Source organism: Hetaerina americana, unplaced genomic scaffold (assembly GCF_022747635.1).
Source record: "Hetaerina americana unplaced genomic scaffold, ioHetAmer1.1.p SCAF_54, whole genome shotgun sequence".
Classification (NCBI taxonomy): Eukaryota; Metazoa; Arthropoda; class Insecta; order Odonata; family Calopterygidae; genus Hetaerina; species Hetaerina americana.
Window position 1 is genome coordinate 2,735,770 of NW_027287139.1, and position 12,656 is coordinate 2,748,425.

General features: G+C 40.4%; 1 protein-coding gene across 3 annotated transcripts in view; it reads right to left on the minus strand.

Annotated features, from left to right (window-relative positions):
• Positions 1 to 11,197, minus strand: part of LOC139694761 (synaptic vesicle glycoprotein 2B-like) — a 31,981-nt gene extending 20,784 nt beyond the window's left edge. For 2 of the 3 annotated variants that reach the window (XM_071593270.1, XM_071593268.1), the window contains exons 1-3: positions 11,044 to 11,197; positions 10,649 to 10,687; positions 232 to 393 (exon numbers count right to left, since the gene is read on the minus strand). In XM_071593270.1, the coding sequence (XP_071449371.1) occupies positions 232 to 393; positions 10,649 to 10,687; positions 11,044 to 11,080 (238 nt within the window). In that variant the 5' untranslated portion in view covers positions 11,081 to 11,197. The remainder of the gene's footprint in view (positions 1 to 231; positions 394 to 10,648; positions 10,688 to 11,043) is intronic. The other variant, XM_071593269.1, reaches the window with a different exon arrangement.
• Positions 11,198 to 12,656: the final 1,459 nt, after the last annotated feature.

The following is a 12,656-nucleotide window of genomic DNA, read 5'->3' on the forward strand; positions in this document are numbered from 1 at the left end:
TCTGAAGGTTCGCTCCTCAATCGACTCGACTCTTTCGCTCGCATCCAAAGCGATCTGGGGGCGAGTTTGCTTGCTTAATGGCAAATTGATTAGACCCGATTAGACCGATTGGAGAATGTTTAGTAAACCTATTACAAGTTGTCACTGTATATAAGGATACTACGAATTCAAAATACATTTACGGGACAAATAAATATACAGTAAAGATAATTAAACATTCAAATGCTTTACCGATGAATGGCGATGAATTGAGGATGCCTTTGTCAGAGGAAGTCATCCGGAGGTCGCATTCTGCCGATGGTAATAAATAGCTGATGCAGAATGTCTGGAAAGCGCAAGCAACGTAAAACAGGCCACAAGCACCCAACACTCCAAACTGGAATTTCCCTTGGCCTGAAGATGGAAAACTTATTATTTCAGTGAAATTATCGTATAAGTATGCATGAAAAATAAACCTTGTGTTTCTATACATATATATATATATATATATATATATATATATATATATATATATATATATATATATTAATATATATATATATATATATATATGTATATGTGTATATATATATGTATATGTATATATATATGTATATATATATATGTATATATAAGTTTGTATATATGTGTATATAAGTTTGTATATATGTGTATCTAAATATATATATACAAAGTTTATTCTTTATTACAAGGTTTTATTTTATGTGTGCGTGTATATATATATATACACACACACATAAAATAAAACCTTGTAATAAAGAATAAACCTTGTATATATATATATATATATATATATATATATATATATATATATATATATTTAGATACACATATATACAAACTTATATATATATATATAACGATTGTCCGGAAAAACTCATACGAGCGGCACAATAATGGGCTGACACAACATAACACAAATAGAAAAGAATAGACACATATAAAAGAACACTTACACGGTAAATTGTTCGAGCTTTCGGCCCTCTCAGGGGCCGGCATTATCTTTCTCTGCGCCCCCTACCCCAGCGCCCCTCAACGGAATTTCTCCTCAATCTTGCCACTATCGTCCTAACAAAAAATGCATTCACTTTCCAAAATTGTTTTTACCTACAGACAAAAGGCACAGCGATGGGAACGAGGATGGCACCATCATACGCCAATCTCTTCATGGGCCATCTCGAAGAGACCTTCCTGTCACAGCAACCCCTTCAACCTCTTTTCTGGGTCCGCTACATAGACGATATTTTTATTCTCTGGACACATGGCTCTGACTCTCTCAACAACTTCTTATCCGCCTTAAATTCATCTTTCACGGTTAAATTCACCTCTTCCATTTCAGACTCCAAAATCACCTTTCTTGACACAGACATCTCACTTCAAAACAACAAATTCACTACTTCAGTACACATCAAAGCCACTAACCATCAGCAATACCTACACCACACAAGCTGTCATCCTCAACACACGAAACGCTCGATTCCTAACTCTCTCTCTATCCGCGGACACCGAATTTGCAACACCACAGCCACTCTCAACAAATACCCTGCCAATCTACACCTTGCACTCCTCAAACGCGGTTACCCAGAAAAGTTGCTACGAAATAAAATCCACCGTTCCACCCGACCACACACACCACACAATAACAAGCCCACATCTGACGCAGGACTCAACCTTTGCACCACCTATTACCCCGGATCACACAGACTGAAAACCCTCCTTAAAGAACTGTTTCCAATTTTACATGACAATGACGCGACCTCATCCTTACTACCCCAATGCCCATCTATCGCATACAGACGACCCGCCAATCTCAAAAACCTTCTGAGATCCACCAACCCTTTGGCGCCCCCCCGTGACAAATTTCCCAATATTTCCCCAACTTGCAACCGCCCCCGATGTAAAACCTGTCCTCTTATTATGCCTACTCCCCTCTCCCTACGTCCCCTCATAGCCCCCCCACCTCGTTCCCACGCTAATTGCCTCTCAAAAAATATTATTTATCTTTTATCATGCAAACACTGCACTTCCTTCTACATAGGTGAATGCATTACCCCCTTATCCATCCGAATGAATAATCACCGGTACTCCTGTAATTCTGCCTCACTCTCATCTCTTCCTATCCCTTCACACGCCAATTCCCACAACCTTTCATTCGACCAGTGTTTTTCCCTCAGCATCCTAGAATCCCTACCTGATTCAGCTACCAACATAGAGGTGAGAACTCGTGAATCCGCCTACATTCTATCCTTCCGTTCCTTTAAAATTCCCACCCTTAACCGCCATATTTAATTTTCCTCCCAGCATTCCCTCCACACCTCCCCTCCACACCTCCCCTCCACGCCCATAACTCTTTCCCCTCTCCTGATCCATAGCATATTTTCAGTCTCTCTTGAAGAAGGCCCCTGAGAGGGCCGAAAGCTCGAACAATTTACCGTGTAAGTGTTCTTTTATATGTGTCTATTCTTTTCTATTTGTGTTATGTTGTGTCAGCCCATTATATATATATATATATATATATATATATATATATATATACGAGGGTCATCCGGAAAGTAGTACCCGTTCGTGCCGCATGAAGTGCTGACGACGCGAGTAGCCGCTGGACGAGGTCAGATAGCTTCAGTGGCTTGTCTGCCTTCTCTGAGCCAAGTTGAGTGACGCTAGCATTGCCTGTGTTGTTTCTGTGATTGTTTACAATGTTTAAAAATATTGAGAACGCCGCCAGTTGTGAAGTGAGGGCAGTGATTAAATTCCTCAATGCAAGAAACGTTCGCCCATGTGATATTCATCGCCAATTAAAGGAGGTGTATGGAGACAATGTAATGGACGAGTCGTCTGTTCGGCGGTGGTGTCGCAACTTCAACATGGGGAGGGGGAACACACACGACGATGAGCGTTCGGAGAGACCGTCTGTCATTACAGACCAACTGGTGAGCTCAGTTGACGAATTCGTGAGGAACGATCGGCGCGTCACAATTGATGACATCTGTGAGCATTTTCCCAATGTTTCTCGAACAATTGTTCATGAAATTGTTAAACACCATCTGCATTATGCAAAAATTTGTGCAAGATGGGTCCCTCGCGTATCTCAATGAGCTGGCGGCGAAGGACTATGCAGCAGGAATACAGAAACTTGTCACACGTTATGACAAATGCCTTAATTTGCTTGGAGATTATGTTGAGAAGTAGTTTAAAGTATCCTCTTACAAATAAAATTTTTTATGTTTGTTAATATTTACTTTTGTGTCTTTATTTCACGAACGGGTACTACTTTCCGGATGACCCTCGTGTGTATATATATATATATATATACAAATATCATTATTCTTAGAAAATCTACCAGTAAAGGTAGTTTTTGGGTGGACACTACTACCAAATAAATAATTTGTGACTCCTAACAAAACACAAAATCCAGCATACTACTCTATATGAGGTACTTCTTCATCTCTGAGTTCTTTCATCCTCCCTTCATCCCGTCCAACATCCCTATCCTGTTTCTTCCCTTTCTTTATTAGTCTAACATTCTCCCCTCTATTACAGTCTTCAACATCCCACTGCCGGTCAATACCCCCTTCATCCACTAATCCTGCCTCCATACGATTACTCCTAGAAAACCTCTCCCTACACCTACCATACTAAGTACTTCCTCATTTGTTTCCTTCTATGCCCATTTCACCTTTTCCATTCTTCTTCACACCCGCATTTCAAAAGCCTCCAGTCTACGTCTATCCTCCTGCTTCAATAACCACGTTTCCACCACGTACATAGTTACGCTCCATTTCAAGGTTTTCACGAGGTTTTTCTTAATATCCTTACTCATCATCCCTGTCATCAACTCCCTCCTCCTTGTGAAAGCCTCTTCGCCTAGCGCAATTCTTCTCCTTACCTCCCTACTACTTTGACCGTGTTGGTCCAAAACACCTCCGAGATACGTAAACTGTTTTACCTGCTCTATTTTTTGCCCTCGTATTTTAATGTTTAGCTAAGCCTTTTTCTTTCTAAAAAATCGCATAACCTTTGTTGCATTAATATTGATTCTCATCTCATACCTGTAGCCCTGAATTTCCAATTCAATCAGCAATGCTTGCAACCCATTGGCTGACTGACACACTAAAGCTTGGTCATCAGCGAACCTAACTAATTTTACGAATTCCCCGCCCACTTTCATTCCTACCTCCAGTTCTTCTGATGCCTCTTTAAACATTTCCTCTGCATACAGGTTGAACAGCAACGGTGATTATGGCCAACCCTGCCTTACACCTCTTCCTAACACTGCCCATCCGGACTCCCCGTTCCCCACCCGCACCTGTGCAGTCTGAGACATGTATAGGTTGCTGATTAGCGTCCTGTCACTCCAATCTATTCCTATTTTCTGCAATATACTTATTAGTTTTTCCCTATTTGCTCTATCAAACGCTTTTTCGAAGTCTACGAAACGGGCAAATACCTCCTGGTTGTATTCCATATTTCTCTCATTACTGCAATGGCATCACGCGTACTTCTCCCCTTCCTTAATTCAAACTGATCATCCCCTAAGTAATAATTTGTCCTACTCTCTATCCTTTTTTTATGATCCTGAGAACAACTTAAGCTACGTGGGATATCAAACTTATTGTCCTGTAGTCCTCACATGATGTAGCCTTTACCGTTTTCGGAATAGGAACTAAACCTGATCTCACAAAGTCTTCCGGCCAGATTACTTCCTCATAGATACTACGCATCAGTCCATATAGCCTCTTCCTCCCAAATTTTCCTAAACATTTCAATAGTTCCGCGGTAATGTTATCCACCCCCACGGCCTCATTTAGTTTCATCTCCGATAATGCCTTTTCTATCTCATCGTCTGGTATGTCTGGACCTAAGCTATCTTCCCTTACGTCATGTTCCTTTTATATTTCTAACTTTGTTGGTCTATATTCTTTACTATACAGTTCTTCTATATATTCCTTCCATCACTCTTGGATCTTTCCTCCATCAACTATTATGTTACTCGCCTTATCTCTAACTGTTGGTATAGATCTTCCTTTCTTACTTCCCGATAAAGATTTAACTTTGCTGTACAGCGCACCAGTTTCACCCTTCCTCTGGAGACTTTCCATATCCTCGCACTGCGTCTCTCACCATGCTTCTTTTGCTTTATTTGTTACCCGCCTCAATTTATTGTTAAACCCTGTGTACTTCATTTTGCCTAACTCTGTATTTACATTCTCCCCTTTTCGCCGCTCATCCATCTTTGCAATCATCTCATCCGTGATCCACGGTTTCCTAGTCTTTTTAGCGTTAATGGTTCCAATAGTATCTTTTGCGGATTTAGACAACCCTTTCTTGATACTTTCCCATTTTTCTTCGATAGTACTCAGCTCTTTACCATCCTTCATGATTTCTTCTACCGCCTGTTTGTATTCCTTCCTTTTCAAACCATTTAATACTTCTACATTCCATTTTTTAACCCGCCGCCCCTGCCTTATCTTTTTGAATCGAATTCTACATTTTATAACAACTAATTGTGGCCAGAGTCCGCATCCGCACCCGGGAAGCTGTGCGAATTTATCACGCGGTTCCTAAACCTGTGTCTAACCAGGATATAATCTCACTACTATAATGCTAAGTCACCTGGTATTTTCCATGTATATCTGCCTCTTTTGTGGTGTCTAAACCAAGTGTTAATGATGACTAACCACTACCTCATGCAGAACTCAACTGCTTTCTCCCGCGGTCTTTCCTCGTGCCTAAACCGTAGTCCCCCACCTCATCACCATCTCTTCCTTCGCCTACATTCGCATTCCAATCCCCCATCGCTATCAAATTTTTCCCTGAAGGGACATCCGCGATTATGTCCTCTAATTGATCGCATATCCTATCGACCTCTTCCTCCGTATAGTTGCTCCGTGGCATGTATACCTGAATATTAACCAAGGTGACTCTATGTTGAATACCCTTCTTCCTACCTCTTCATTTAATACTATGGCAACCCCTCGTTGGCTCTCGTCCCCGCCGCTGTATATTGTTCTATAATTATCACTCCAGTAATCCCCGCTATCCTTCCATCTCACGTCGCAAAGACCTAAAATATCTATGTTACCCCTTTCCATCTCTCGCTTAACATTCTCCAATTTCCCTGTCCTAACATTCCGCGTTCCTATTCTCACTAATTTGGTCTTCTTCTTCTGCGTCTTCTGTCCTGCTGCTGCCGGTTTTTCCTTGAAAGGGTTTCGTGGGATGAGGACCACGGAAGCCTTGCTTTCCCCGATTCCGGGCACGACACACGGCCGATTGGGCCGAGCCCCGTAGTTGCCAGGACTCGCAATCTCTGTTTGTCCATCCTATAAATCTTGGGAATGATAATTGAGGTGGTTTCATGTTGCCTTCCTCAATAGTGTTTTTAACGTGACACAATCACTTACTGGCCGCCCCACTGGGGTCAGACGCCATTGCAGCCGCCTCACCGAGGAACAGACGCTGCGTGGACTTCCTTTCGTCTGGCTCCTAACCTTCGACCTATCTGGCATGGGTGACCCTACCAGGAGCAATTATTATTACTCCCGCCAGCACAGCTCTAGGGGTAATCGGAGCGCACAAGCCTTTCCACCACAAGGTTGAAGTCCGGGGAGGGATATTTTATATATATATATATATGCTTTCGTAGACGTAACACGGAAGTGCCGGATAGTACAATACACAGTAACACACAATACAGAAACACAAAAAAAGAAGAACACTCACACGTTATTTCTTGATATTTCGACGGAAACACTCCGTCTTCATCTGAAGATATAGAAGTGATTACTTCTATAGAAGTAATACTTATATAGAAGTAATTACTTCTATATCTTCAGATGAAGACGAAGTGTTTCCGTCGAAATATCAAGAAATAACGTGTGAGTGTTATTCTTTTTTTGTGTGTCTATATTGTGTGTTACTGTGTATTGTGCTATGTGTGTATATATATATATATATATATATATATATATATATATATATATATATACTCATATATATATATATATATATATATATATATATATATATACAGATTTCGTCCGGAAAATAAGTGTACTGAGCTCAGGAAAAAAAATTTATTACACTTTTACATATCTTAAGCTAATATTCCTCAAAATAGGACCCTTGTGAGTCGATACACTTGTTCCAGCGGCGTTCCCATTCCTGGAATGCTCCCGCGAAGGCATCATCGGGAACCTCTCGAAGACACGTCGTCACGGCCTCTTTGACGGCGTCCAAAGTCCCGTATCGCGTTCCTTTCAAACTCCTCTTCATCTTCGGGAACAGAAAGAAGTCCGGTGGTGCCAAGTCCGGGCTGTAGGGCGGGTACGGCAGCGTTGCCACGCCGTGCTTGGCCAAGAAGTCCGACACGACAAGCGCGGTGTGAGACGGCGCATTGTCGTGATGCAGCCGCCAGATGTTTTTGATCGCTGACCGGACGCGGGCGACTCGTTTTCGAAGCCTGTCGAGCACTTGGACGTAAAATGCAGCGTTTACAGTTTGTCGTTCAGGTACAAATTCGTAGTGGACGACTCCCCTTTTGTCAAAAAAGACAATGAGCATCGCCTTGATCCGAGATTTGCTCATGCGAGCTTTCTTTTGACGGGGTGATGATGGGGTGTGCCACTCCGCACTTTGTCTCTTCGACTCCGGGTCGTACTCAAAGATCCACGTCTCGTCGCCCGAAACAACGTTCTCTAAAAAATGTGGATCATTTTTGCAGTGATCCGCAAGTTGTGTCGCGATTTCCAAACGATTGAGTCTTTGATCATCACTGAGCACTTTCGGCACAAACTTTGCACAAATTTTTCACATCTCGTGCACTATTGTTTTTGGCACATTACACTGCTCTGCTATCATCCGAACACTAAGACGACGATCAGAGCTCAGTACATCGCGAACTTTACGCACATTTTCGTCGGTGAGTGTCGTTGATGGGCGTCCAGGCCTGTTGCCCTCCACGAACATCTTGTGCCACCGAAAGATCATGTTTCTGGACATGGCTGACTCCCCGTAAGCCTGGTTAATCATACCGACAGTTTCGGTTGACGATTTCCCAAGCTTTACCGCAAATTTGATGGAATAACGCTGCTCCAAAAACTTCGGCATCGCGTTCCGTGACGTGGGTCGAGCGTGGAGGTTCGCGTTAACAGAACGGTGCTGGGCGCGCCTGGAGCGGCGGGAAAAAATCAGTACACTTATTTTCCGGACGAACCCTGTATATGTAAATTTTTAGAATATAGAGACACAAAGAAAGGACACACAATATGTTATTTGACGTTTTCACAGCTCGGCTGTCGTCTTCAGAATATATATATATATATATATATATATATATATATATATATATATATATATATATATATATATATATGCAAAGATTTATGTATATATATATGAATACATTTATATATACATGTGTGTATACGTATGTAATACATTTGTAGATATACTGTATATATGTGTACATATATGTGAACACAAACATTCGCAAAAGGGTAATGCATATCAATACGATAATAGATGAATAATGATACAAATATCAGGCGAAATAAAGTGAGAAAGGATGCAAGTTCCAAGCGGAAACATAAGAAAACTGAGTTGATTTAAAGCGCTAGGGTAATACTTATTTTCATTTAGAAACGGATTGAGGGGTAGGGCAAGTTAATATTTCGGGTAGATCAATTCAATTTCGGGAGGAAAATAAGTACATATGATGCCACAATAGTCACTGATAGAAATTATTATATAGAATACAATTAATAGCAATTGTTTGTCTAGTGTATCTTGAGGAGTCAGATAGGGAGAATTGGAAGGGAGCATGTTACAGGGATAGGTGGGAGATTCACCCGCGACCTGTGCCCCTCTCAGGTGTGAGTGGTGGATGAAGAGAGAGTCGGGATGTACAGTGTTAGGGAAAGGGTTAATGGAGGGACATCCATCATAATGTTTGCTTTCGAATGCATTTGGAAATAGATGAAAGGGGAGGCATTGGAAGAACTGGAAATAAAAATAGAAGTCGATTAGGGAATTCATAAAACCATTATAGTTGCGAATGACCAAGCCAATTAGCTAGTCTGTTACTTACAACCGATTTTCAACGCATCAGATAATCAGTGTGAACAGTATAGGATGAGTTAATGTAAACATTGTCCAGATTAACAGATTCTTGATAAAGAAGAAAGCTAAGTTTACACGCCAAGTTTGGAGGGAAAAAATATGTCATGTTAATTGTTTGCCTATCTTGGAATTGTCTTGGACCAAGATGGTCTATGAAGTAGGCAAATAAGAAGACGAAATGCATTATACACATGAGCAATTTACCAGAAGGAGGGAGTTGACCAAGGGACAAAATTTGAAAGAAGTGGGAACACAAATACCCAATATGCTATCATAAAATATAATCAATTTTCAGCGAATAACTTTTTGTTGATATTAAAGTCTATATTTAATTTAATATGAGCTGTGTTTTCTTAAACCTTTTAACGTCCATGATGCTAGTACATGGCTTGCGTAAAACGTATCGGGAACTGTTTTGAAAGAATAGATTTATTTTGAATATGCTATAATGCCTCATAATAATCAAAATGCATCCCTTGAGAGCGTCGACACAATATTGCCCTAGCGGGTTTTCCCCGACTCGAAGGTTCCGTGGTAGACAAACTCCGGAAGGTCTTTAAGGGTACGCGTGCAAGCTTCTTTGACGGCACTTAGAACAGGCATGGTGGGGTCCTAAGAGGAAGGATTTCACTCTTATAGGGAATAAAAATAATAGCCTGTTGGTGTCAAGGCGGGACTGTAAGGGATTTGGGGAAACGTCGCGATGCCATTGAAGGACTTCGCAAGCAGACACACACGACTCTGCTCTTTGTCGTCCGTCAAGATCTTCGGGAGCATATTTTTAGCTCTGGTCTTTCGCATTATGGTTTGCATTGTCATATTATAAATACAATGTGCGATCATGCGTATATTCAACCGAAGGTCTGAATTCAGGAAATCACGCGCGGATCAGGAAAAAATTGCTACCGATACTTTTTACACAAACCTTGTCGATGTAGCATGCAGATTTAAAATGCGATGAAAAGAGATAATGAAGAAATTTTGGAAGTAAATAATGAGGTAAGCACATTGATTCCTCGCATAAAAAATAAAAATAACTCATTAAATCAAGCTTTTGAATATTAATGTTTGCTAAAAGGCAATTGACAAAATAAGATACGGATATATCATGTAGATGAGTAAGGCGAAACAATTGGGACTAAAACACCTTTAACTTACGATTAATTGTGCGTTTTTTGGCTCCCACACTTTCCACTCATCGGCGCTATATTTCCAACAGATGGAATGAATATTTTGCCCTTCTGCCCACCATGACACCTCCTCTTACTTGCACATAACGCAAAACTGTGTCGCTCCCCAGAAATTGCATTCTGACGCGTATTCTAATGTGTCGTGAAAGCTTTGAAGACACGTTGAATGATAAACAGCAATTAGAAGTAACAGTATTTCACTTCCAAACGCTAGACAACTCTAGCATATGACATGCAGATGCGTCAGAAAGTTACAAAATATCAAATAATCCTGAAATAAATGAATATACAAGCTAGTGCTTAATGTATATTTTGTAGCTTAATGTGCACTTACTGACCTGCTTTACTGATGGCTGTCTCATAGTCAACTGCCGTGTCTGAAAACGAAAACTTAACATGTTACATCCAACAACCATGGAATATTTTGTGTCAAGCGACAACTATAACTAAACATTTGTTGCGGTTTTCGCAGAAATTAGAAACAGGATGAAAATGATATTATGTCTTGTGGATCTTCATGCTTCTGTCGCAAAATTTAACAAGCTAATCATTCACTTATCTCCTACGATTCACTCGTAAGACTGCCAATTACGGTAACTTATTCCCTAATCGTTCGCCACTGATCAACTTCTTCCTTCTTCCGAAAACATAGAGCCGGATTTGGAGTCACGTTAGCTGCCAATGCGTATTATTGTCAAAGTAATAATGAGGCACTAAGATTGTCGATCGTTACCTGATACAGAATTCCGATGGTCTAAAAGAGTCTTCATGGTGACAGCAGCGTTCGAATCTGTCTGAAGTTCCTTCCTGGAGCTTTTGTTGCCCGACACCGCGGGCCCGATAGTTTATTACCTCGCCCTCCATCCTCGCTCCGAGAAATATGTTTGCCTAGGGGTCTGCGCGGAGTGCCAAGGTCTGCCGCTCGTTAAGACCTCTTCTGTTTGCAACGCTCTGTTGTCATCGGGCGGAATTGATAGGATGAGAGGGGCCTGAGATTGCCCCTCCGTGCCCTCATTGGTGACGCAACGAATACTTGACCTCTGAGGCAGGCCAGAGTGTACGTAGCGAAGCTTTTGAAGTTTGAAAAAGTGCAGTTAGCTATTTTTCAAATTTAGAAATAGATTTTTTAAATCACGGAAAAATGTCGCAATTTTGCACTATACAAAGGAAAATAATATTTTAACCGCATTTTGTTGTCATAAACTCTCATTTCACCCATTTTTTAAGGATTAATAAGCACATGGGAATAAAAAGAGGGTGAAAATGAATTATATTTGATCTAGGAAATGAGTTTTAAACAAAATAATGGAAAATTTCACACAAATATATTATATTTGAAATTTTATCCACTATCAGTTTGTGTTTTCAAGAAAATACATATTTATTAATTATTTGAAGCAGCAAGTTGAGCGATATCATATCCTTAAATTAGATACTCTTTATAAGACAAAAATATTGTAGTTTTAATAATCGTGCGAACAAGTTTGATACGCATAAGGGCTTCAGGAAGACTTAAGAACGATAAAGAGAAAGAAGAATTAAGGGAAGAACCACCATATTTTGTGCATCAGTTTATAAATCAGCTAAGTACTTATGGGTTCCTAACTAGTCCGTCAATATCCCGATCGTTGATAACGTGTAGCAACAGATTGCCAGCATCTAATTTGTTTTGAATGAATGGGTTTGTTTGCCCGCAATAGTTGATGGAAGCTGGACTCACTCACTTTCTACTTTCAGCACATTTTGAAACCACGCGGTTTCAATCCTCTTGGCACATTGATTTTTTCTCTATCTCGATGTATTTATTTTGGAAATATTCTTCCGTTCCCTGGAATCTGCGAATTGTAACAGCTCCAGATGGATCTACGTCTGATATCCTAAAAGGCTTTCTTCTTCTTGCAAGAGTTTCCTGACAAATCAGCCCAAATCCCTTATGATTTTTTAAATTTCGAGTAAATATCTAAGAATTTTTTCTACTTCAGTACCACCATTGAATATTGGAATTTGTTTCCGCGACGTGGTTCTTTACGTGGAAGCAAAGAGAGATGAAAAGGCATAAAGTTAAGTGAAATATTGCCTTAAGGTACTTCATATGAATCTCATATAGCTGGTTCAAATGTGAATTTAGTATGCAGTGCATTTAAAAGTTCCGGGAATATATCCAGCTCTCTATCATTGCCGTTCCTATACCATCATACGTCGTTGACGTATTTCAACCTCTATAGAATGTTCTTCACTGATTTGTTGTTAGAATTGAAGAGCTCGCAATCCCATTTTTTCATAAAAATTTCAGATAAGGTAAGCAATTCCATACTTGCCCTTCCTTTTGTCTATAGAACAAAACAT